This window comes from Myotis nattereri (genome assembly GCF_964212035.1).
Source record: "Myotis nattereri genome assembly, chromosome: 14".
NCBI lineage: Eukaryota > Metazoa > Chordata > Mammalia > Chiroptera > Vespertilionidae > Myotis > Myotis nattereri.
This window is the reverse complement of record NC_138089.1, coordinates 21,156,616-21,181,368: the sequence shown is the minus strand read 5'-3', so window position 1 is coordinate 21,181,368 and position 24,753 is coordinate 21,156,616. Positions and strand designations below refer to the sequence as shown.

At 50.2% G+C, this 24,753-nt stretch overlaps 1 protein-coding gene across 4 annotated transcripts in view; it reads left to right on the top strand.

The window, feature by feature from the left end:
• Positions 1-122: 122 nt before the first annotated feature.
• The window catches only part of CACNA1D (calcium voltage-gated channel subunit alpha1 D), a 296,908-nt gene continuing 272,277 nt past the window's right edge, over positions 123-24,753 (top strand). For all 4 annotated transcript variants that reach the window (XM_081105979.1, XM_081105978.1, XM_081105980.1 and 1 more), the window contains exons 1-3: positions 123-517; positions 2,463-2,772; positions 6,547-6,652. In XM_081105979.1, coding sequence (XP_080962105.1) covers positions 451-517; positions 2,463-2,772; positions 6,547-6,652 — 483 coding nt within the window. In that variant the 5' untranslated portion in view covers positions 123-450. The remainder of the gene's footprint in view (positions 518-2,462; positions 2,773-6,546; positions 6,653-24,753) is intronic.

Genomic DNA, 24,753 nt, shown 5'->3' with positions numbered 1-24,753 from the left:
GGCGCGGGCGGCGGCGGCGGGCACCGGGCACCGCGGCGGGCGGCGGGCGGCGGGCGGCGGGCATGGGGGGCGCGCGGAGCGGCCCCGGCAGCCGGGCCAGCACCGCCGAGACGTTCCTCCGCTAGAGGAGGGGACCAAGCCAATTCTCCTTTGCAGCAAAAAATTGCATGTATATATTATTAAGATAATATATACATCGGGTCTTATTTTTTTTTTAAAAGTTTATTTTGCTCCATTTTTGAAAAAGAGGGAGCGTGGGTGGCGAGCGGTTTTTAGCAATTATTCCTATTTTCTGTTATCTGTCCCCGTCCCTCCCCACCCCCTGCTGAAGCGAGAATAAGGGCAGGGACCTGGGCTTTTACCTACCGGTAACCCCTCACCCGCTCCACCCCCGCCCCTACGCCCAGCACAGTGCCCTGCACTCAGTAGGCGCTCAATAAATGTTCGTGGATGATGATGATGATGATGATGAAAAAAATGCAGCATCAACGGCAGCAGCAAGCGGACCACGCGAACGGTGAGCAGCCAGCGCCTGGCACCCGCTGCCAAACCTAATCCTTGTCATGGTCCTCCTCTCCCACCCTCCTCGCTCTCACCCCGCCCGTCTCTGCCGCGCTGGGTGGGTTGAGGGGGTGGGAGAGGATGTTTCTGGCTCGGTGTCATCTGCAGAGAGGGGATGTGCGTGACAGCCACCCGTTCTCGCCTTCAGGCCTCGGATGGCACAGTTAATTCTGCATGTGTGGGGTGGGGGCGGCCGGGGGGGGGGCGGCGGAGCGCTGTGCAGCAGCGGGGACTTCGCGCCGAGGTGATTTGGGTTCGCGTCCTCCGGCTCAACTTTCCTCCTGCGCTCCCGAGCGATGGAAGGGGGGTGGCTGTTAGTCTGCAGCCGGAGCCCTCTGTCCAGCCTCGTCTCGCCTTCACCTCGTTCCCAGCCCCTTTTAGACTGGGAACGAGGTCTCCCGTGGCACCCTCACAATTCTAGGATTGCTGGGTTTCACCCTTCGCGCCGTTGGCTGAAGCACACCCCTCCCCCAGAGGGAGGCCAAGTCCCCCGAATCGCTGGCCGGGGTCGTGGAGCTAGTGTTCCCGCTCCCAGTGCCGCCGTGCACACGGCGGTAACCTAGCAATGCCCGGAGAGTCGCTGCCGCCGTGGGGCTCCCCTCCCGGCTCCGGCCCGGCACCACGTGCAGCTACCAAGCCGCCGGCGGTGCTGGGTCGAGGGAGGCTGAAGCAGATGCTGGCCAGCCCTCCTCCTTCCTCCTAGGAGGTCGCGGGTGCCCTCCACAGCCCCTGTGGGCTTGCAGCCTTCCCAGGTGAGCGCTCCCCAAGGAAAGGCTGGGCGCCACACCTTTCCAGGCCGGGACTGTCTTCTGCCCACCCTGGTGGGGGGCCCCCTTCCCGGGGTGCTGGGCAGGCAGACCTGTGCTAGCTTTGACTCTCCCTTGTTCTGTGCTCAGCAGGAATGGGTTTTGCAAACGCCGGTCGCCCGTCCCTCGTCCACTTCCACCACTCTCACTTTGACTTCTGTCTCAGTGAGAAGGCTGTGACCCTTTTTATGCAGGTGCAGGGGGGCCAGCTTAGGAAGTGGCCTGACCCAAAGCCAGAGGGGGCGTTGCACGTCCATCCCCTTGGGGTTCTGCCCTTGTGCACCGGGATGCCAGCTACACCGAGATGTTTCCTGCTAGGCCTTGAGGCCCCCTGGCATAATCCAGCCCGGCTATCCAAGGCGCAGGGGTGCAGGCTGCCTGCCTTGTCTGTTTCTCTGGATGCTGGCTTGGCTGCTGCGGCTGCAATTTAAAATGCAAAAAAGCCCTAAAGATGTTTGCTGTTTTCGGAAGCCCGTGGAGGAAATGAGTCCCAACCATCATGAATTTTCATTTGCAGGAAGTGTCAGTGCATAATCTAGGTATTTGTTACGGGGCTCTGGGTATGGCCCTGGTGCCAGCCGAGGACTTCTTTTTCCATGCTGAAAAATGAATTGGTGGCTGCGGAAAGATGTTGGAGTAACACCCCGAGAATGATTAAGACTATTGAATTATTGGCATGGCCTTTTCTTGGTGTGTGTGATGGTGGTAGTTATTCTAGAGAAAAGCTATTGTATGTATCTGTTAACTCATTAGAGACACATGGGTTTTAAACAAGAAAAGATAGATGTGGAATAAATGTGGGAATGACCTCAGCTTGTCTGGAGCAATGCACTGGAAGATGCCTTGTGACTTCATGGAGGTGGAGAGGTGCGCGCCCCTGGGCGTCCTGCTGCACGGTCCGTCCGGTGTGACTGACACTCAGGGCCAAGTGCTCTGGCCGACCAGATCCCTGTCACTGGAAAACAGGACATGGGGTTCAAAATGGAAACATGGGAATGCTTCCCCCTTGTTACTGATGGGAGGCAATCTTTGCTTTCTTTTGACACTGGGTTCTCATTTATTTTTTTAAAAAAATATATTTTATTTTCTTTCCAGAGGCAAACTATGCAAGAAGCACCAGGTTCTCTCTCTCTGGTGAAGGACCAACTTCTCAGCCGAACAGCTCCAAGCAAACCGTCCTGTCTTGGCAGGCTGCAATCGATGCTGCTCGACAGGCCAAGGCTGCCCAAACTATGAGCACCTCCGCACCCCCACCTGTAGGATCTCTCTCCCAAAGAAAACGTCAGCAATACGCCAAGAGCAAAAAACAGGGTAACTCGTCTAACAGCCGACCTGCCCGCGCCCTCTTCTGTTTATCACTCAATAACCCCATCCGAAGAGCCTGCATTAGTATAGTGGAATGGAAGTATCCTTTTTTTTGGGGGGAAAGTCTTTCTCATTTTCTTTTACCATCTGTTCTTTAAAAGGATTTGTGTTCTGCAATGGCACTTACAAAGTGGTTGCAGTCTGGAATGTGTGCAACAGAAGCTGTGTGTAAAGCGTTTCATTGTACATACCTTCCTATCTCCTCCAGGGGCAGAGGGGTGGCTCTGAGGGTATATTTAACCTACTGTGTGTGTGTGTGTGTGTATGTGTGTGTGTGTGTGTGTAGTGGTGGTAGTTGGGGTAGGGAGTGACATCCCAAAACTTCCAAGTGGTAGATAATTACAATGTGGAACTAACTTTTGGTCGTTTGGCATTAGATGGCTAGTTTAAAGCCACTGTTGTTTTGGGGCAGTGGTATGCATTGAACCTGTTGCCACTAAGGTCTGCTGATGAACAAAAATGAAGATGGTTTGAGACTCTACTAGAAGTACATACATTTTTCACCTTTAGTGGAATCTTCTCGTTTTGATGTTTGGGATTTGCTTTTCTGAAATTCCAGTGAATGCTGAGGTTGCTTCCAGCTCTGACATTTGGCGATTCTAATTGTCCAGGTAACTACAGATACGAGCACTTGCTTCAGAGGGAGGGAGCATTTTGCTCATCAGTGCTATGACTTTCGGGAATTTCCTTTTGACAGGTTCCAAAAAGGCTTTTGGAACGTGAGCTTGAGGGAGCATGTGAAGGGAGCAGTTTGTGGCTGCCTCTTTTCCCCAGGCCCTTGGAGTTATTTGAACAGCCCTCTCAGTGAGGAATTTGCAGTGGCTGCTTTTATAAGAAATTCTGTCTATGTCCTTGGATTGGAGTTACATGTCTGGGAGTCCCCTTTGCATTTTTAAAACTGAACTCCACGTGCCCCAGCATGGTGGTTATGTCCCAGGACTTGGAAAACTAGGGTGCTGGCCTGCTCATCCCCTTCCCCAGATCCTGCAGCCAGGCTCCAGTTACCACCGCCTCCCTTCAGAAAAGGTTGACTGAGGCCTTCTTTCTATGCAAATGGCTTCTAATTAGCCAGTCCATTCATTGGTCTGGGTAACACGAAGCATCTCCTTTCCCCAGATGTATATTTGGGGCTGACAAGGGGCCTTAGAGCAGTTTCTAGCTATAGGAAGGAGTGTGAATCTAGGGCTCCTCCCACACCCACATCTTGTGGGTGGGGCCACACTGAAAGGGGAGGATGTTGGAAAGGGCTAGAAGGTAGAGCAGAAACCCTCTGATAGTTTGAGTACCTTGCCAGGCAGCTGTTTACATTCCCTCTGTCTTAACTGGCTACCTCTGTGCTCATGCACACGGAGTTAAAGTGAGGTAATTCTCTAGAAAGGTTTTGGAGAGAGCAGCCAAATGCAAGGATAGGATTTGAGGGGTTTTCACGTTCTTTTCCTTTTTAGAACAGATGTCTCTTCTCTACAGGGAGTTATGGTGTCTCTCACATGGCTGGGGTGGTGTGGATGTGTTCTCTCTTTAAATTCTTCTCTAGTCTGAGCATGAGCACCAGTGCCGGCCCAGAGGGAGCCAGGTAAAGAGGGTGTGCCGGTGGCATCCCTGGGGCCAGAGGCAGCGGTTGCGTTTTGCCAGAAAGATCTCCTCCTCCTCAGGCTGGCTAGCGGGGACTCTGAGTCAGCAGAGGCCCCTCGGAGGCGTCATTCGTTCCCTGTGCAGTGAGGTGGGAGGCCTGGTGCTGTTCCTCTTCGTGCACAGTGATTTGTACGTAGCAATTTATGTGCCTGCAGTGACTTCCTGGGTCCTGCTGCTGACTCCCTTGTCTGTGTCTCCAGACAAGTGTGTACAGGAATTAAGGGACGTGGCTGCCAGTGCAGGGAGGAGCCTGCCCACAAACAGGACAGTTGGTAGAATAGATCCTTGAATGATATATATGATATCGTTTGTTTGTTTTCAAAGGAAAGTGTCCTTCTAGTGCAGGGAGCAGGTTCTAGAAATCCTCCGAAAGCCAGCTGTGCCAGGCCCAGCCAGCTCCGGGAGAGAGCGAACCTAATGTGTGTGTGCACACAGGCAAGGCAGAGGGAGTCCTGTACCTTGGGGGGTGCGAGGAGTGTCGCCTTATCAGAAGAGATTTTTAGGATCCGACCCATTCGTTCCTCTGTTGCTCTGTTCTCCTTGGCCGGGGGATCGTGGCCACCAGTACCTGGAGACTGCAACTGGACCACCATCAGAACAAGATACTTCTGTTTGGCCTTCCTGAACAGCTTCCGTATTTCTCGGATTTGCTGGTCTATCATTTAGGTATTGGGAAGTGAAAAAGAAAGCGTGGTGGTGTGGAGGAGGGGAGAGACAGTGTGTTTCTGTATAGAATAACGCTGGGGCAGTTGGCTTTTTACATTTCAGTAGGAACTTCTAAAAATAAAAATAAAAAGGAGAGTCTGACGTCTTAATTTGGATTTCCTTAAAGTTGGACCTCTAGATAAGAGATCTCATAGGACTAGATGGGTTAAGAGAATAAACATGAATGAAAACTAACTGAATTTAAAAATAAACTCATCAACATCGAGGGAATAACATCGTTCACGTCCTTACTTCAGTGAGTGTTGATGCTCTTCAAGGGCTGAGGTCTCATGAAACCCAAGGTATCCCCTTGGAGGGGAGGGGGTTTCATTTCCTGCAGCAGTTTTGGGTTTCCCGGAAGGATATCAGAGTGGATGGAGGAGGATCTGTTCACGTTCTCAGTACTCTGAGGTGTTTAGTTAAACCCGTGGCCTTGCCTGCTGGGTTAGCCTATGGGAGAAACACTTGGAAAATCAAGCCCCAAACCTGCAGGTTAGGTTGGTGCTCATGAAACCTTACATTTGGAAAGGCTGAAAACCAAAAGGAGAAAAACAGTCTTTTTGGCAGATGTCAACTTTGGTGTTGCCAGTTTTGACAATGTCTCTTAGTAACACCAGAATGTTTAAGCAAGTATCTCTTGAATCGCTGACCTCAGTGGTTCTCCCAGACAGAGCGACCCCTGAGATTTAGAATTGTTATATTTTACTTTGAAAGTGTCTGGTGCTAAAAAAAAAATGTGTCTGGTGCTGATTTCTTATGGCTTTTAATTTAATGTGTGATAAAGTACATGCAGTAACAGCACATTGTAAACGGAGCCCCAGTCCAGCTCTAATTTGAAGCAAACCGTTGATTAGTAGAGAAGCCTCGTTTGCGTATTACAGTGTCTGAGGAATTGGGACAAGCCAGGAGATAGTCACAGGTAGAATGGAGAAGGTCCTGGTGACGAGGCCGGCCCAGTCCAGGCAGGAGATTCAGACTGACCCAGCCAATATCCCCGAGAAAATGGCTCTAACACCTGGAGGCAAGGATTTGTGGGAGAGATTTGTCTCGTGATGACTTCTCTTTGGGCCTGGAAAGAAACAAACAGCCAGAAATTTAGCTCTCTAAGGCCCTTGTTGGTTTTAAAACTATAAGAAGCAGAAACCTGGTTCGCACAGTGCCCTCATTGGATGTACTTTTGGGTTTTAATATAAAATGCTCAGCAGAAGCATGACTGTAACATGATCTTTGTAACAGAAGAAGGGGACATGGAGAGGTCATTTGATAGCAACATCTACAGTGAGATGACCCCCAAGATTATTTTTCACAACAGTCAGTTTGTATATGTAACTTTCATTTTAAAAGTGATTCAAAAGTGGTGTGATTGGGAGTGCGATGAGAGAGATGGTTTGTGTTCGTATAACATACGCACACGTGTGTGTGTGTGTGTGTGTGTGTGTGTCTATATATATGTATATACCTTAACAAACATTTTCAGACCATTTGACATATTTATATTATTGGCTATTTTTGCCAATTGTGTGGCCTTAGCTATTTACATCCCATTCCCTGAAGATGATTCAAATTCAACAAATCATAACTTGGTAAGTGTCCTCAGAGTTCCTACTTGTGCTGATGTGTGGTTATCGTTTGCCTGTATACTACCTGGCAGCTGGCTTTCTGGGTGGTGGAAGTTCACCGTTACGCATGTGTTGTTTCCCGGAGCTTCACAACAGTGGTTGTTTATTTTTAAAATGTGCATTTTCAAATTTATACTGAATGAAAGTGTTTAAAGTCATGGATCTTGTATAAATAGATGTAGAACTTTTTATGGAAGAGGTTTTAGCAGATTTTAAAATGACTTTTCTCTCCACATAGGCTTTTGTTGTCTACATTCTTTTCCTGATAATATTAGATTTTTTTTTTTTAAAAATCCAGTGTTATTTGGGATGGTGGGTACTTTGGTCAGTTTTTCTGGTAAGTAGAGAATTACCATAGATGTTGTGTATAAACTATTAATTTTTAGAGAAGCAGAGTGCAGCAAAGCCAGTAAACTACGTGGTGCATCACTCCGAGAAGCACAGTGTAGAATTGAAGTTCTTACTCCCAGTCCTATGAGATGCCCCAAAGATAAAATGATTCCGTGGTTAAATAAATTGGGATTCTTCCACATATTTTATTGCCCTCCTCAAGATTTATAGAGCACATCAGCTCAAGTGAAAGCTCCGGGAAAGTTTGGAGTTAAAAAACCAGTTTCGTTTTGTTTAACTCAGCTAGTCCTTAAAAGTAATTGGTCATGGATTCTTTAAACATTGTTTTGGCAGGACACATCACAGAACCAGTGTTTCGTGGAGCTTCCTTCGGGAAAGGTTGATACAGTTAAAAACTAAATGTTAAAAGGCACTGAAGAGCGCTAAGTGTGGGACTAGGCGCTTGTCTCACTTGACTGTCAGCTGGCTCTATTTGGGGGCATTTCCCATGCCCTTTCTGCATTGCCTTTCACCCACCTGCCAATTAAGGGGGTTGGATGAGAAGGTCACTAGGGTTGTTTTTACCTCTGAAATTCTGTCATCTTTCCTTGATGATTCAGAAGCCATTTCAGGATTCTTTCTGGAGCCGCAGCATCCTTGCCAGATCAGTCCGTTATAACTGGAGGCCGGGCAGGAAGGCAGATGGAGGAGGGGGCTCGTGCCTCGAACAGGAAACGCTCTCCATTGTTTTGCTTTCTCTTCTTTGAGCTGCTTCCATGTGTTTTGGTTTCTCGTGGCGAAGCTGTGTTTCAGTAGGGCTGGATGATCTTGACTGAGGGTTGTAAAAGCAGAATTGGTGTGGGCAGTGCTCTGCTGAGTTCTGAAGATTCTGAAATTGTGCCCTTGTGATAGTAGCCCTCACGGTTGATGTACCAGATTTCATGGCACATGTAAGTTGTGTGGCACAGTTCCGCTGTAGCATGATGTCTATTCATCTTTGGGGTTTTCTGGTCAGATTTCTAGATCATTAAAAGTATGTGGATATTGCTACTGAAAATTCACTTGTAAACGGGAGTTAGATATTCATACACACAATTACTGTTAGTACATATTTATACTGGGCTGAAGATGATTTGTGTAACTTTGCATATTTAAAATAGCTTCTGCTTTCGCGGCAGATAGCGACATTAGATGATCACTTCACAGGGAAAGCGGAAGTCCCGAAAAGCCCCCATCGGTGGGGGTAGGTCCTCAGCGTGTCGGCCACAGATGGTGTCAGCCTTCTTACCAAATTTAACAACGTGGATGCTGACCCAGTTTGTTGTTCTTTTTTTTTTCTTTGTAGCTCAAGAGAACATGATTAAACAAACTTAGAAAATAAACACCTTTCAGAAAGGCAGATTAATTCAAGTCAAAGGAAAAATTAATGAAGCTCAGCATGTATAGCCAATTAATATTCTGATTCTTCCCAGGGAAATTTGGGGCACTAATAATATATGTGCTGTCAAACCATTTGGGTTTCTTAGCTAATAAGGGATGGAGTGAAATATAGGCGATGGGTAAATCTCTCTTCTTCTCCCTGGCAGCCTCTCTCCAGTTCATCCTTCTTTCACAATTCTTTTTTTTTTTTTTTAAATATATTCTATTGATTTTCCACAGAGAGGAAGGGAAAGAGAGAGTTAGAAACATCGATGAGAGAGAAACATCGATCAGCTGCCTCCTGCTCATCTCCCACTGGGGATGTGCCCGCAACCCAGGCACATGCCCTCGACTGGAATCGAACCCGGGACCCCTCAGTCCACAGGCCGACGCTCCATCCACTGAGCCAAACCGGCTTCGGCCTTTCACAATTCTTAAACACTGGTCTTTCTTTCGGTGGGGATGGGGCAGTGTGTTCTTTTGGCAGGCCTTTCTAAAAAGAAACATCTATTTCTTTGACCTCTCGGGATTCTGAAACTCATAGCATTCCCGAGTTTGTCTTGTGTTCACTAGGACGGTCACGTGGTCAGATGAGTTTATTCTCTGTCTGACTCTTTAAATATTTCCTTTTCCACTGTGGGAAGGGAAGAGCGCTGTGGATTTCCCCTGACTCTCAGCGAGGTCTCATGCCATGTCGGCCCTCCCGCCAGGGAGCTGGGTTTTTTTTTTATACATTTGACCCAATTTGTACCAAAGTGATTGCTCTATTTTTGGGATGGGTTTAGAGGCAGCTGCGCGAAGCTTGTTTTTCATCTGTAGTAAATACCTTTCAGTGAATGTGAATGGCACAGCAAAGGTCAGAGACCGGGACAGGTTGCCAAGCTTTACCTTTCTTGGGAGCGCACGGCTCTCTTTGCTTCATAGCTCTGTGGGAAATGTGTGTGTCGAGCACGTAGAGTGCGATCCAGGGCCGGCTGTGCGGAAGGTGTCCCTGCCTGTTACAGGTTGTTTGTAGTGATGTGATTCCTTGGTTGGGTGAGAAACCTGGCCATCCCTCTGGGTACAGTGTGTGTTCGGTGTGGGTTGTGCCTAACGCAGCCAGCTGTGGGGATTTAGAAACTACCTTGGGGGCAGCAAGTTTTCCCAGGGTTAGATTTTTAAAAAAAAGTATAAACAGTCTCAAGTTTCAATGCAGCGTACATTTGTGGACTTGAGGGGAACTAGTGAGGCTGAAGCCATGGAAACGGTGCAGCTCAGTTCCCACAGTAACGTCCCTCTTGGCTCCGTGAGTGGCAGTGTTTCCTCAGTTCCACTTATTGAAAACGTATATCACTTACTTAATTTTCTTCTTAGCATGGGGTGTGGGGGAGCTCTTCTGTATGGAGTGTTAGAGCGGGGATGATGACAATATTGTACCTCACTGTGTTGAAAAATGCTTTATTTTGCTTCCCAAACTCGAGTTTCTCCTCAGCACACGGACGTGGTTGAACCGTGTTCCGTCTGTGCAGCCTGTTCCTGGTACCCCCGCCTCGCCCAGCCCACCTCCCGTTTCTCTGTAGTGCTGAACGGCCTCACATTATAACTGTCTAACGTAGGGATGTTCGCCCCAGCCGGTTTGGCTCAGTGGATAGAGCATCAGCCCGCAGACTGAAGGGTCCCGGGTTCAAGTCCGGTCGAGGGCATGGTGTGTGCAGGAGGCAACCAATGGATGTGCCTCTCTCACATGGATGTTGGTCTCTGTCTCTCCCTCTCTCTTCCACTCTCTCTAAAAACCAGTGGAAAAATCTCCTCTGGTGAGGAATAACAACAACAACAAAAAAAGCGGGGATGCGCCTCTGCCACGTCACACCTGCCCTGAGGTCTGTTGATGCCCGCACCCACGGAGGGCAAGGCAAAGTGCTTGGCTCTTACCAGCTGCTCAGTGGCGTCTGGGTGACTCAACAATGAAGTCTGAGAAGCTCCCCTAAGTCCTTGGCCCCCTTTTCTGCCCCTTTTCTCATCTTGTTGAGGCCAGTTTGTGTTTAGCCTGTTGACATTTTGCCTCTCCAGCATCCTCCACGTCTTCCCCTTCCTCTCCATCCCACCGCAGCTGCATGCCTTTTGCCGGATAAGTGATCCTGAGGCTTCAGTGGCTACCCACCGCCCTCTGGGGAAAGGCCAGACCCCACGGCCGGGTCCTCCGTGGTCTGTCCAACCTTTTTGGTTTATCAGACATTCCTCTCCTTCACAGTGCTACCCATCTGTCCACCCTAAGTTCCACCTAAACACCCTCCTCTCCACTTGCCCACATCCTGGCGTTTCCTCCCCTGCTTTCTGCATCTGAAATGCCTCATTAGCCCTGCTAGTCTTTCTGTATGTGTCCCTGTTCCTATAGCTGCTCAGGAATAATCCCACACTGTGTCTCTTCCGTGAAGTCTTTTCAGACCCTGGTCTGAAGGGACACTCTTATCTGAACCTCCCTCGTGGCACTTTACAGATAAAATATCCTATAGTTTAGTTATGCATCTGCATATTTTATCATTACCTTCAGAAAACATTTCGCAGTGAGCCATTTCCAGTCCCCAGCAGCGCCTGGCCGGGGGTGAGGAATAGATGCTCAGTAATGTGTGTTGTTGACGCCCCGAGTGTGTGCTCTCAGGAGGGGCACCTGCCTGTTCTTTCCTCAGAGCTGTGCTCAGGATTTTCCTGGATGACAGGGCCCTCTGTGGACTCCTTGGAGGACCTTGGCTGGGGGTGGGTGGGACGTTATAAGCATTTATTCCTGAAAAGCTTAGGGTGTTGTGACCCTCATGTGTGCCTCTGGCTGGAGGAGCCCTCCGACTGCCTGGTGTCAGGCCTGAGCAGTCAGTCCAGCACGGCCTGTGCTCAGAGGACCAGAGCTCGGGCGGGGCCTCTCGGGGAAGCAGCGCTGGCTGGGGACAGTGTCAGCGGGACCGGAAGTGCACAAGGGCCAGGAACACAGTGGGACCGTCTCCTTTGATTGCATTCTCTTCTCCGTGGCTGAGATTCCAGTGTAGAGTGTTTCCTGGGCTTAAAAGTGAGTTCCTGGGATCTGCACAGTCACAGTTCAGCATGTCTGTTTTTGCAGAGGGAGTGGTGTGAATTGTAACTCACCTGGTTCGTTGGGCTTAGCCTATAAGGTGGGTGTCTGCACCTCACCGGCACCGTGCCTTTGCTCGGCTGTCTTTGGATGGTGTGCTCTCGTGTCTGTGTGCCTAGGTCTGTCTGCCCCTGTGGCTCAGCCTTCTCGGATCCCTATTCTCTCGCCGCCACCGCCCCCCCCCCTCCCCCCACACACACCTAAGGGTACCTAAGGGTAGGTACTCACTTTCCCTTTGCAAGCATGGTAAACTCTCCTCTTTACAGATGCTAGCCCGTGTACAACTGCTCTGGAAGTGGGTTGGGGAGTGGCAGCCCGGCTCTTTGGTCGAACAGCTGAGTGACTTTGCATGACAGTAGCCCATGAGTTCCTGGAAGCTGAGGCAGGAGGCTGGTTCGTCTAGATAGCGCTTTGAACTTAACCCTGTGCCTGGCATACGAGAGGCGCGCCAGAAAATGCCTGTGGAGTGAGTGACTATGTAAACGAATGACCGTCCAGGGCTCCACGGTATGTCCTTATAGATCAGGAGTTAATTTTCAACAGTTGGCTAATGATTAATGTTTGCCGAAGAGACTTGACTTTCGTTGTCCAGTATTTTCGAGAACCCTAGGAAACACCTGTCAGAGTGTGCCTTTAATGCGGTGGTTCTCAACCTTGGCTGCACATTAGAGTCACCTGGGAATCTTTTTAAAATCCTGATTTCTGGGCCTCATCCTCCGGAAATTGTTTCTTTGTTACTAATGTTGTGGCCCCCCCCCCCCCATAACAAAGAAACAGAATTTCCAGAGGATGAGGCCCAGAAATCAGGATCTTAAAAAGATTCCCAGGTAATTCTAGTGTGCAGCCAAGGTTGAGAACCACTGATTTAATGTCAGGCTTGTATCTTTCTTGGCAAATGTAACTCTTTATAGCTGAAGCAGGAGAGAAGAAAGACACTGCTTGATGCTTTTGGAATCCGTAAGTCACAGCTGGCATCTGTGTCCTGAGTGGTACGTGAGCCACTCCTGAGCTTGGGTGGACGTGTGTGTCACATTCCACGTGAAGAGGGGCGAGGGAGAGCAGCACCATGACCCGGGTGGGTGGATTTGTGCAATAACACTTCTTCCAAAGCTGGTTTCCTGACCATGAAATGTGAGCCAGTGTGTGTGCTAATCAAATAATCACTTCTCTTTTGTAGTTTCACCTCGTTTTGACAAAGGACACGTTACCTAGCTTGATACTTAATCCAACTGACTTCAGTCAAGTATTGACAGTTTTTCAAAACTCAAATCCAACCCTTAAAGAATTCGGATTTGCTGTTATTAACATTCCTTAAGAAGAAGGATTCCCAGAGAGTCCTCATCGTTTGGTTGATGTGTTAAAATGTGTACCTCGGCTTTATAGTCACACCTTACACACTAGATCCTCCCTGCTCAGACCCTTTACAGATGAGCCTTAGAGGGAAGGTATTTGATATGTTGATGTATTAGCCGGAACCCATTGGATTGCAAGTTTCAGAAATGCAACTCAAATGGGCTTAGTTGAAAAAAAAAAAGTATATATGTGTGTGTAATTTATTAAATCAGGTAACCGAAAAGTCCAAGGGCGTAGAAGTCCCCGGACACAGCTGGAAAGGGCTTAGAGGGGCGTCAGGGCGCCACCCTGCACCCAGCCCTCTGCCGGGCAGCAGGCTCACTGGCCTTCAGTGGGTCCATCTCACACACCAGCGCTTTCAGATGCATTTGGTGGAGCGTCTTTGGGGAGATGCATCTCTCTCTCAACCACAGCTCAAGTTCCGTATTTTTTTTAAAAAGGCCCGTGTGAGAAACAGGAGACCCCTGTGGCAGATTTGTGGGTGGTTTCCTTTTTAAACCTTCCCTACCATTGGTTTCATTTTTTTTTTTTTTTTTTTTTTACTGTCTGCAGAATGTGGGAAGTACCTGATACAGAGGAGGCCACCTGACCAGGAGTAGAGACACCTGTGTCTCTACAGTAAATACTGGTGACGGTGGTAGGGGGCCTCCAGAACAGACCCCCCTGCTCCTCCCCAGAGAATGTCCCGAAAAACGTGGAAGAGGCTCCGGACCTGGAGCGTGAGCTCTGGGGATGGCAGCGGCTGGCGGGTGTTGCTGTTGGGGGGATGATGCTCTGCAGGGAGATGTTGGTGGGTGTCCCTGCCCTGCGGGGTGTGGGTGGTGGTTGGCAGGCCTTCCAGGCATAGGTGTGAAAGTTCCTCCGTCTGCCTCCTCCAGCGCAGACTCCTGGCGCTCTCCACCCTCCGCAGGGGAGGCTGCGCCGCTCCAGTCCTCTTCTGCCCATGTGACTGCCATCAGGAGAGTCCCTTTTTATTTTTAATTTTTTTTTTAAGTTTTCAAAAAGTTTAATGGAGCCAACAAGGCCTATAAATTGTGTTCTGGCGGCCTTCCCTTTTTCATGGACGTGAGATTGGTATCCTCACAGCTGGGGCTCTTGCAGGGAGTGAGGCTGGGTGAGCAAGGCGGGCAGTGGGTGGTGGGAGGAGGACACAGAACAACCAAAGGCTGGGATGGAGGAGGAATCGCCCTGGGTGGTCAGTGCTGCCTCTCACTGTGTCTGTCTGTCTGTCTTTGTGTGTAACTGCGGGGGGAAAAGTGCGGGCGCGTGGATGTTAGGATGGGTGTTTTTGACGCAGAACTTGTAGAATGAAGCCTTCCTCTGGCGATTTTAACTAAATAGGACCCCAGACACGGCCCAGACTGGGGAAATGAGTTTCTTCTCCAGAACCTCAAAGCAGTGATTTCTGCTAATTTTTCTTCCTCCCTACTGGCTGAGTGGTAATTTTAGAAATCACAGGACATCTGTCGAAATTATTGAATAAGTGAATGAGAGGGTCAGGCTGCAGGGAATTGGGGCTGACCCGAGGGAGGGAAGGCGGGCTGCAGACAGCGGACGCAGAGGAAGTGTGGGTGGCAGGTGGCCCCAGCCTGGGCGGGAGGGAGGGATGGGTGACCAGCTGTGCCTGGGGACTCAAAGCAGACTGGGTGAGGGGCTCACACCTTTTCCTGCCTCATTCATCTTCTGAGGGGCCCCCTGCCCCCTTTCCTGTGTCCATGGGGAAGCCTAGCACTGTGTAGACTCCCAGATATTTCTGTAGAGCTTGAAGCTTGTTTATAAGAAAGGAAGTCCAGGCACCATCACTCAACAGATATTTACTGAGACCTGCCGCGCAGAGCACACCAGGTTCACGCGTCCCTGTACACAGCTGTGTGGGGCCGGAGACAGCCTTCTGTCTTCATATTTTGCATTCTCATAGTAAATAATCACCCAAACTGTATACAGGTAACACACAATACATTTTTGTAAACAATTAATACAGATAAAGTGACAATTCCCCTTTATCCAGCTAGCTCATTCTAATCACAGTAATTGCTTGGGTGTGATCCTTTCACAATCAATTTCCATTGTGTATATGTATATAATCTGTGCATTTTGAAATACATATTTAGGCAGTTTGGGTATTTTAAATTTTACACAGGTGGGAACATAATGCATGCATTATGGAGCTTCCTCTTCCCCACTTAACGAGTCTTCTTGATCTTCCGTATCTGTGTGTAGAGATCGAACAGTTTCTTAGTGGCTGTAGACTATTCCATGTGTGACTGCACCGCGGTTTGGTTTCTCGTGCTGATGAGCATTTACGTTAGTTCCTAAAGTTTTCCTGTTTCACACAGCGCTCCACTGGACATCCGTACAAGCCAGCATTTTTCTGGAGTAAGTACTTGGAAGTAAACTCTCTGGGTGGGAGGATAGTGGATTTTAAATTTCCACACACGTTGCCCGGCACCAGGCCTGGATCCGTGCAAGCTCCCACCTGCACATCTCCTTGAGATCATGCTCATTCACCTCCGACGAGTGACCTCATTGGCGCTCTCTGTTCGTTTATGGGAAAGGAAGTCTTGAGGGCGGGGTACAGCCTCTCTCTCTGGGTGTGTGATAGGCATCCCGAGCATCTGGTGGAGCAGAAGTTCCATGCACCCGAGCACTTAGATCTGTACTCTTTTTTGAACCGCAGACCCATATGGAAGGCACCAAAGCTGGTTGTTCTTTCCCTGACTCTGGGTGTCATGCATGTTGGCACTGCCGTTCTTTTAAAGTGAAACTTCATTCTTGGTAGCTAATAGGTAAGTAAGTTCCAGTTACAAAAATCGAGTCTTAGTTTGGGAATGTTTGCTTGCTATGGTTTAGTTTCAAGATGAGGACTGGTATGTTCCTATTGTCCCAAGTTCTTTGATCATTAACTATTTTATCTTCGCACACAGTGAAGTCTTGCTACAGTTGTGGTATTGTTATTGGGTTTGTACCCCTCCCACTTTCAAAAGCTCTGCAGCGGCTTGGAAAACGGGAGAGGATGAAAGAAGGGGCACTTGGGAATCCAAGCAAAGGAGACTTGCCCGGTGTCCAGGTGGCCAGGTGGTTAAACCTGGGCACCACCGTGGCGGTTAGGGTTTCCAGCAGTGGCCGCAAAAGGAAGCACATTCTAACTTACGCGGTGTTTATCCTCTCAACACTGGGAAGCAGCCACATTCATTCCAGGAAGCACTTCCCAGGAGCCCAGTCCAGGGAGGAATCTACAGCATGGGCCCGTGGGCCAGGCACACTGGCTGGGCCAGGCGAGCTGGGCTTTGGTTAAAGTCGGAAATGCCTGCCAGCAGATGGTGTCTGGGTTCATGGCTTCTACAGGGCTGGGCACAGATGTAAACTGTGGTATAATGAAGGCTCTTCTCTGTTCTGTCAGAGCTTGGCCTTTTGATGATATAAGTTGGTACAGGACTAAAGCTGGGAAGATTAAAAAAGAGTAGGTTAACAGCTATCCTTTAATCATACATAGGGTACTTTTTTGGAATGATTATTATGTGTAAAATATAGCCCATTAGACACATTAGCTTACTGTCTTAATTTGGTTTAACCCAGAGTACAAAAGGCAAATATGAATTACTACAAACAACTCCTCCCAAACCCTCTTTTTTTCTTTTTTGAAGAGATGTGGTTTTTATTATTTTACTCTAATAATGTAAACTAGGGAAGTGACCAATGTTTTTAAAAGAAGATACCCTTGAATGTTCCTCAGTAAATACACAACAATGGGGTGTAATGAAACACTGTTTATATTTAAATGACTGCTTTTAAGTTGTACATAAGTAGCTGGAATGGATAAATGGTTACTTGGCCCTTTTGTACCAGTAATTAGGCCCTTAGTCCTTTTTTTCCATGATAATGCAGAAGTGAGTTGTCTTTGGGCTTTTGCAAAGTCTGAATTATTGAAATATCAATGAGTGGAGACTCCATTTAAAGCTCTTTACAGAATTATTATCTGGTGGGAGTGAAATGAAAACACCTGAAGTTCTAATTAGAATGCCGGGACGTGCCACGCCGGCAGGAATTTGGTACAAGAGAGGTGTCTAATGAACCTCTTTCTAGAACAGTGATGGCGAACCTTTTGAGCTCGGCGTGTCAGCATTTTGAAAAACCCTAACTTAACTCTGGTGCCGTGTCACATATAGAAATGTTTTGATATTTGCAACCATAGTAAAACAAAGATTTATATTTTTGATATTTATTTTATTTATTTAAATGCCACTTAACAAAGAAAAATCAACCAAAACAATGAGTTTGCGTGTCACCTCTGACATGCGTGTCATAGGTTCGCCGTTACTGTTCGAGAAGCCACGTGGGGTGAAGCTGGTATGGTCAGGGTAGAGAAAGCTTTGTATATTTTAGGTTGGCCAGCGGAATAAGCTAATTGATATTAGAGCCAGCTGGGGCACCTTGTAGGCTGGGCGGCTGGTTCTGATTGACCCGGATTGGTGCCGACTGCGAATCACAGGCCCGCGAGGTTGGGATTGGAAAGGCCCTCAGGGACCGGCAGGTGGACGTGTTCCTTTTCCAGACTCGGCAGCTGACTTGCCCAGGGCCACACAGTGAAAGAGCCAAGAGGGGACTTAGGCTTCTGTCTCCCAGTCTGTTTTCTTCCCGTTCGAGTTACAGCCGGGGATCTGGTTGGAGCCAGACACTTCCCTAATGGCCGGGGCAGGGTCTGAGAACACTGGGGGTGGGGGTGGGGCAGTCGTGGCACCTAGACAATCACGTGACCAAATAATGTCTCCTCAAAGCAAGCTGGGCCTTCAGTCAGCTTTTAATTATTCTCAGTTTTTTTCTTACTTTTGGTCACCCCCCCCCCCCCCCAGATTCCCCATTTAACTTTGTAAATTATTCTTATTTCTTTGTGCGTACCAACAGACAGAAATCCTGTGGCCATGGTCAGCTCATTGTCTCATGGAAGGAGTCAGGGCACTGGCCAGTGGGTGTGGCAGGGCAGGAGGGACGTCTCTGCTCAGACGCCTGGTTTGAGTGTGGTTGGCACTCCCTGTCTTGCTGACTGCGGCTGGGGGCAGAGATAATTGCCTTTGTTACCAGCTCCTGACTGAAGTCTAGGTGGGCTTTGTATATATAATCTCCTTTAATTCTCCTTTAATCCTCACCGTAACCTCCCGCAGAAGAAACTCCTAAGGTCCTCCTCGCCCAGGTGAGAAGCCAGGCTGGGAGTGGCTGAATTGCTTGCACAGGGCCCCCGAGGACTAGTAATTGGTGGGGCCAGGGTTCACAGCTGGGCTTTCTGCTTTAAGAGCTCACCCTCCCCCATGAGGCCAGGAAGGGAAGTCAAGGCTCACCTAGACACTGAGCAGAGGAAGGCCAGGCCACGGGCAGAGCCGGTGCAGGGACCCCGGAGAGGAGCACGCCGGCAGGACCCAGGACCGCAGGTGGGTCTCGGGCAGGCTCCACATGCCTGATTTTGGTTAGGGCTTGAATTTAGGCTTGGGGCCTGGCACACAGTTTTCCATGCCTCCTCCTTTCCACCAGCCGGAGGCATTTCCAGGCTCGGGGTCGGGGTTGCGGCTGGAGAATCGGGGGCAGGTTTTTGAGAACCCTGCATCCCTCTGCAGATCTGAAACGCCTCTGAGAGTCCAGTTAAGATGGGACTGATTAGAGGAGTTTACATTTGGGCACGAAGTAGGTTTTATTGCACTTCAATTCCTTGGAAAGCTGACTTGTGATGGGAAAATGTGGAGCGCTTGCCAGAGGTTTGTGTTGAGCGCTGGTCAGTGTAGGATTAAGTGGTTAGGGTTATGGGCTCTGTCCCCAGGTTTGCCATTTGCGGCCTGTGACCGGGCCAGCTGCTGCTCCTTGCCCAGTCTGGTCCCCTTCTGTGAAAGGCGAAATGAAGTGGCCGAAGGGGTCCCCCCAGGCCCTGGATCCTGGAAAACGCGGAGTCAGTGTGGGCTACCTCTGTTAGCGCGAGCCAGGGTGCGTGTCCTTGGTTCTCGGCACAGTCCTGCAGGTGGGGATTGCTGGCCCCACTTTACCGATGAAGAAACGGGGGCTCAGAAGACTGACCGGCTTGCTCCCAACCCAGTGAGGGGGTGGCGGAGTCGGGGCCGGACCCCCAGCCGCACCGGGAAAGTGTCCTGGGTGGTGTGCTGCTTTTGGGGTTGGCTTTCCGCAGCCATTCTGTGATGATTTCTCCAGACTGCCCCATTCCCCCCGTCCTGCTGGATAGCCTAAGACAGTGATGGCGAACCTATGACACGCGAGTCAGAGGTGACACGCAAACTCATTTTTTGGGTTGATTTTTCTTTGTTAAATGGCGTTTAAATATATAAAATAAATATCAAAAATATAAATCTTTGTTTTACTATGGTTGCAAATATCAAAACATTTCTATATGTGACACGGCACCAGAGTTAAGTTAGGGTTTTTCAAAATGCTGACACGCCGAGCTCAAAAGGTTCGCCATCACTGGCCTAAGACGATGGTAGTTATGGAGGCTGTCGGTGGATCTGGTGACGAAGTGACTGAAAGCTATTCTGTGGGTCGCAGGACCTGGCCACGCCCCATCTCCACCTAGACAACTGTAAGGGGTTGTTTGTTCCCCTCGGACTGGTGTAATGGCCGGGAACCGATTCTGTCACAGCTGGGCAGACTGAAGCTGCTTCTACCCTGTGGGAGAGGAACCCATGAGTGGTGTCTCTGCAGACTCCTTTCTCAGCTACATGGGACCCACTGACCAGCTGTGCCTTGTTCTTGCTGGGCCCAGGTAGGAGACCCCGCGTCTCTTGATTAAAATGTTAGAGGAAAGAAAACAAGCGCTGGGGAGCAAAACAGATGTTGCGAGTTCTGACCCTAGGGTTGTTTGCTCAGAAAGGGAGATTGGGCCCAGCCAAGAGATCGCTAGTTCGATTCCTGGTCAGGGCACATAGCTGGGTTGTGAGCCCGGTCCCCAGCAGGGGGTGTGCAGGAGGCAGCTGATCAAGATGTTACTCTCTCATCGATGTTTCTATCTCTCTATCCCTCTCCCTTCCTCTCAAAATAACATTATTTATAAAAAAAGAAAAGGGGAGATTGGGCGAGTCTTAGAATTGGAACAGGTGTTTCCATCATTGTGATTTCATTCTCAGTGGCTACTGCCCACATTGGAAAGAGCAGGCAGCTGAGCTCGGGGCTGTTAAATGACTTACCCAAGATCAAGTAGCCAGGAGGTGGCAGGGGCGGGACGCAGACCTCTTGGCCCTTCCTACCACACTGGTTCCTGGGCCTCGCTGTGTCCCTCTGCACGCCGTTCGGGTGGGAGACAGGCTCACAGATGGGACTGACTTGCCAGTACTAAGCTCACTGAAACTGGTTACCATTGGTTCTCTGCCGTGTGGTCCTGACCTCGGTGTCCTCACCTGTGAGATGGCAGTGACGATGGTAACGCTTGCCTCCATTGCTCAGAGCGTTGAAGGGAACCCCCTGTGGACCCCAAGTGCTGCACCCTAAATGTCCTTACACGGCATCTTACTGTTTTCAGGCTTTAGGGCCTGTCCTGATCTGACTCCCTCCTGTTTGGCCTGCATTATCCTGTCTTTGGGAGGGACTTTGGAGGAAATAGATCTAGATTTGGGTTTCAGATTTGCTGCTAGCTCGCCTTGTGACTGAACAAATTACTTTACCTCTCTTGGCCTTACTTTTCTCATCTGTCAGATAGGTATACTGATGCTTGTCGCACTGTTAGCATGGAGTTTTTGTGAGGCATCCATACAGTAATGTGTGAGCGAGACCAAAGACATTACTTAGTTGGTCAGGAATGGGCGCAGGGGGAGTCTCTTACCTCCTGTGAAGTTCGGGGTGTAGCAGCGTGTGAGCCCTAGGGGACCTCCTCTGGCTCCCCCCTTGGAGTGCTGTAGGGCTTCTAAAATCTCAGTCACAGGCCAGGCCTCTTAAATCTGTGTGTTCTCTCTGATGTGTGTTCCCATTCTTGGCCCAGTGATCTCCCCCACCCGCCTCCTTTGTGGCCCAGTCCGTGGGCGTGGCAAGAGGAGCAGGCCCGGCCCTTACTGCTCCCAGCTCAGGGCCTGCTGGCAGCAGACAGGGCTGCATGGGGGCCTGGTCGGGCTGCCCAGTGAGCGGCGCTGCAGCAGAGAGGCTGCCTGCTGACCTTGCTGAGATGCTGAGGTCGGCGTTTTTGGCAGCAGGGAGCCCTGGGCTCATAGCTTCAGACAGACCAAGTACAGTGTGGGGCTTTGGGGTTGGCATTCACGGCCACAGTGAGGTCTCAGATGAGAGCAACTTCCCTCTGTGCAGTGCACTACTGGGGTCTGCGTCTTGGGGCATGTGCCCTTGATTTCCGGCACCAGGCTGAAGTTTTAGACCTGTTTTCTTGACTTCACAGTAAGTCATACTGTAATGACTAGAGCCCCCGTTTTGCAGGTGAGGCAAATAAAGCGCAGAGGTGTTACCTGAATGACTCTCTGCTGAGGTATTAAACCCACACGATTGTGAGTGGGGCCTGTGATCCCGCCCCTGCTTCAACCCGGTGCTCGCTGTGTGCTGTGTGTGTGCATGCGCGAGGCAGGTCATGGAGAGGGACCTGGCTTTGCGTTCCTGCTCTGTGACCACACGTCTGTCACCCGGCTTTTTCCGTCGGTCATAAAGCAGGGAGTGACAGTCAAATGGGAAATGTGTGGAAGTGTTTCATGGTCCAGAGAGCAGTGTGCACACGTAAGGCATCCTCCTCCTTAGTACCGTCTGCTAGAGAGGGACTGCTCAGGCCTCGCCTCACTTTCCCTCTGATCCCTTTAGAAAGCAGCTCGAGGCCAAGGCCCAAGTCCCCTCTCACTCCGTGATGCCAGTGCCTCATAGGGCCCAGTCACACCCGCCGGCGCGGGCCACCGTGGTTGTGCCGGGGAGAGGCCGAGGTGGGCTAGAGAAGGACTGGAAAAGCCGATTGGACCTAAAGCTTGAGCTGACCTTTCCCGCTTCGCGATTTTCAAAGACCAGCCGATGCTGGAAGTCCTGCTGCGCCTGGAGGTCACCGTGCTTGCGAAATGGAAACCACAGACGGCCCTGCGTTGTGACCAGCCAGCCCTCTCGGCAAGCAGTGCTGCTTCCTGGGTGTCAGGGTGAACAGAGCATAGTTAACATCATGCCTTCCCTCTGTTCCTAAACCTGTCCTCTTCTGGTCTGTGATGAAAAGGCGGAGTGATGAATGTAGTCCCAGCCTGAAGCCGGGGAGCCACCTGGAGCTGGAGGCTCTGATGTGTGATTCTGACTCCTTCCCGTGCGCGGCGGAGGTGTGCGCCGCGGCGGAGGTGTGCGCCGCGGCGGAGGTGTGCGCCGCGGCGGAGGTGTGCGCCGCGGCGGAGGTGTGCGCCGCGGCGGAGGTGTGCGCCGCGGCGGAGGTGTGCGCCGCGGCGGAGGTGTGCGCCGCGGCGGAGGTGTGCGCCGCGGCGGAGGTGTGCGCCGCGGCGGAGGTGTGCGCCGCGGCGGAGGTGTGCGCCGCGGCGGAGGTGTGCGCCGCGGCGGAGGTGTGCGCCGCGGCGGAGGTGTGCGCCGCGGCGGAGGTGTGCGCCGCGGCGGAGGTGTGCGCCGCGGCGGAGGTGTGCGCCGCGGCGGAGGTGTGCGCCGCGGCGGAGGTGTGCGCCGCGGCGGAGGTGTGCGCCGCGGCGGAGGTGTGCGCCGCGGCGGAGGTGTGCGCCGCGGCGGAGGTGTGCGCCGCGGCGGAGGTGTGCGTGCACTGTCCTGAAGCTGGGTGGGGAAACCGGCCGTTCGTCCTCTGGAACACCACAGACTAGCCGCCCTGGGGTGGAAGCCCCCCCTGGCCTCTGAACCACAGACTTGCCTGTATTTGATCTTCTGCTAGTTTCTTATTTCTAACAAGAATGTGAGCTGCTGTGGGCAGGGACCCGGTCTTCCCTCTGTCTTAAGTCCTCCACTGCTCCTGGCGCCAGGTGTTAGGTAAATGATTGACCGTGGGATGAAGCATCGCTGTGTCTACATCGGGCACCCTGAGGCCGCTTTAATTGCGTTGACTATTTGCTTAATATAAGCCTGATGGTCTCTCTTTCCAACCCAGGAGCAGAATACTGGACAGAGAGAGGGTGAGGGGTGGGGGGCCCCCTTTGGGAGAGACTGCCATTGCTTATCGGAACTTATGCAACCAAAGCATCGTGTCCCCTTCATAGCAGATGTGGGGGCTGCACTCGAACCCAGTGATGCTGGAACAGTGTTTTCAGAATTGCTTTCAGAGGCAAATTCTACTTTTTATTTTGCTTTGTTTCTGGCTAAAAACGGGGTGATTCAGGTTGGTCGCTGACTGTATTCACCAGTCTTTTCTCAAAGAAATTCTTGGGTATTTGTAAGAAAATCAAATCTATCTTTAAAGAACCTTATTTTTGCGAGGAAGGTGTCAGCTCTGGGGAAGGCCTGACGCTGGCATTTGGAAGTGTTCGGCGAATGGCAGGATTACCAGAATTATGTGTCCGGCTTCCCAAGCTTACTAGTTTGAAGGGAACAACACTTATTTACATGATTCTGGTGTGTTTATGAAACAAAGCGGCCTGACTGTTTTGCAGTCACACTTCCCTAAGTCCACAGCCTCCTCTCATCTGAGACTCTTCTTGTGCAAAGAGCTCCTGCTTCCAGGCTTTTCTCTTCAGCTGCCGGCCCCAGGAAAATTGGCAGAGTGAGATGTTTTAGTCCTGGTTTCAAAGGCATTCATCATCCCTGGTGAGGCAGATTTTCACGTTAGTCCAGAGTCGGGGAACTCGCTGTGGGTTCTGGGGAGTGTCGGTACGGTACATGCCTGACCCTTGCAGGGCCTGGGGGTCCTTGGAACAGATGCAGTTGTATCGTTCCCAGCTGTTGTTCGGCGGTTTACAAGAGTAGACAGAATTACTTCAGTTCCCAGTAGGACTTGGAACAGTGGTTCTCAACCCTGGCTGCACATTAGAATCACCTGGGAATCTTTTTTTAAAATTCAGAGGCCCAGAAATCAGGATTTTAAAAAGATTCCCAGGTGATTCTCATGTGCAGCCAAGGTGGAGAACCACTGACTTAGAAGACGACGTAAGTTTCTGCATTTCTCTTCTTTCCTTTAAAAAAAAAATTCACTTTTGATCCCAGTTAAGTTAGACATTTTAATCTTAGCTGCAGCAAAGAGAGCTCCACCCTCGCTGTGTGTGAAGCTGTGAGAGACAACTAAGACTGCTTTAAAGACAGTCCCCTTGCCTGTAAGGGAAGCATTACAAGCTTCAGGTTCAGATGGTCGCCACTGGCACCTGGACCTGGGGACAGTAAATAACAATCAATTGATCTCCACTAACTAGACGGGAAAAAGCTATTTTTAATAGCCTTTGATGCCTGGCTGGTGTGCCTCGGTGATTGAGCATCAACTTATGAACTAGGAGGTCATGGTTGGATTCCCTGTCAGGGCACATGCCCGCATTGCAGCCCAATCCCCAGTGTGTGGTGTGTAGGAGGCAGCCGATCAATGATTCTCTCTCATCATTGATGTTTCTCTCTCTCTCTCTGGCTCTCTCTCTCTCTTTCTCTCCCCCTCTCTCCATCCCTCTCACTTCCTCTCTGAAATCAATTAAAAAATATGTTTAAAAAATAGCCTTTGAGATATAATTCACATACCACACAATCTACCATTTACAATTATATAATTCAGTGGCTTTTAAAAATTACTATATTCAGGTTGTGCATCCATCATCACAATCAATGTGAGAACCTTTTCATCATTCTGAAAAGAAACCTCATACCTATATTGCCCTGCAACCTCCTCTCCACTTCCTCAGCTTAGGCAGCCTCTAATTTACTTTCTGTCTCTATGGATTTTCCCATTATACAAGTTAAATTATACACTATGTAACCCATCTTC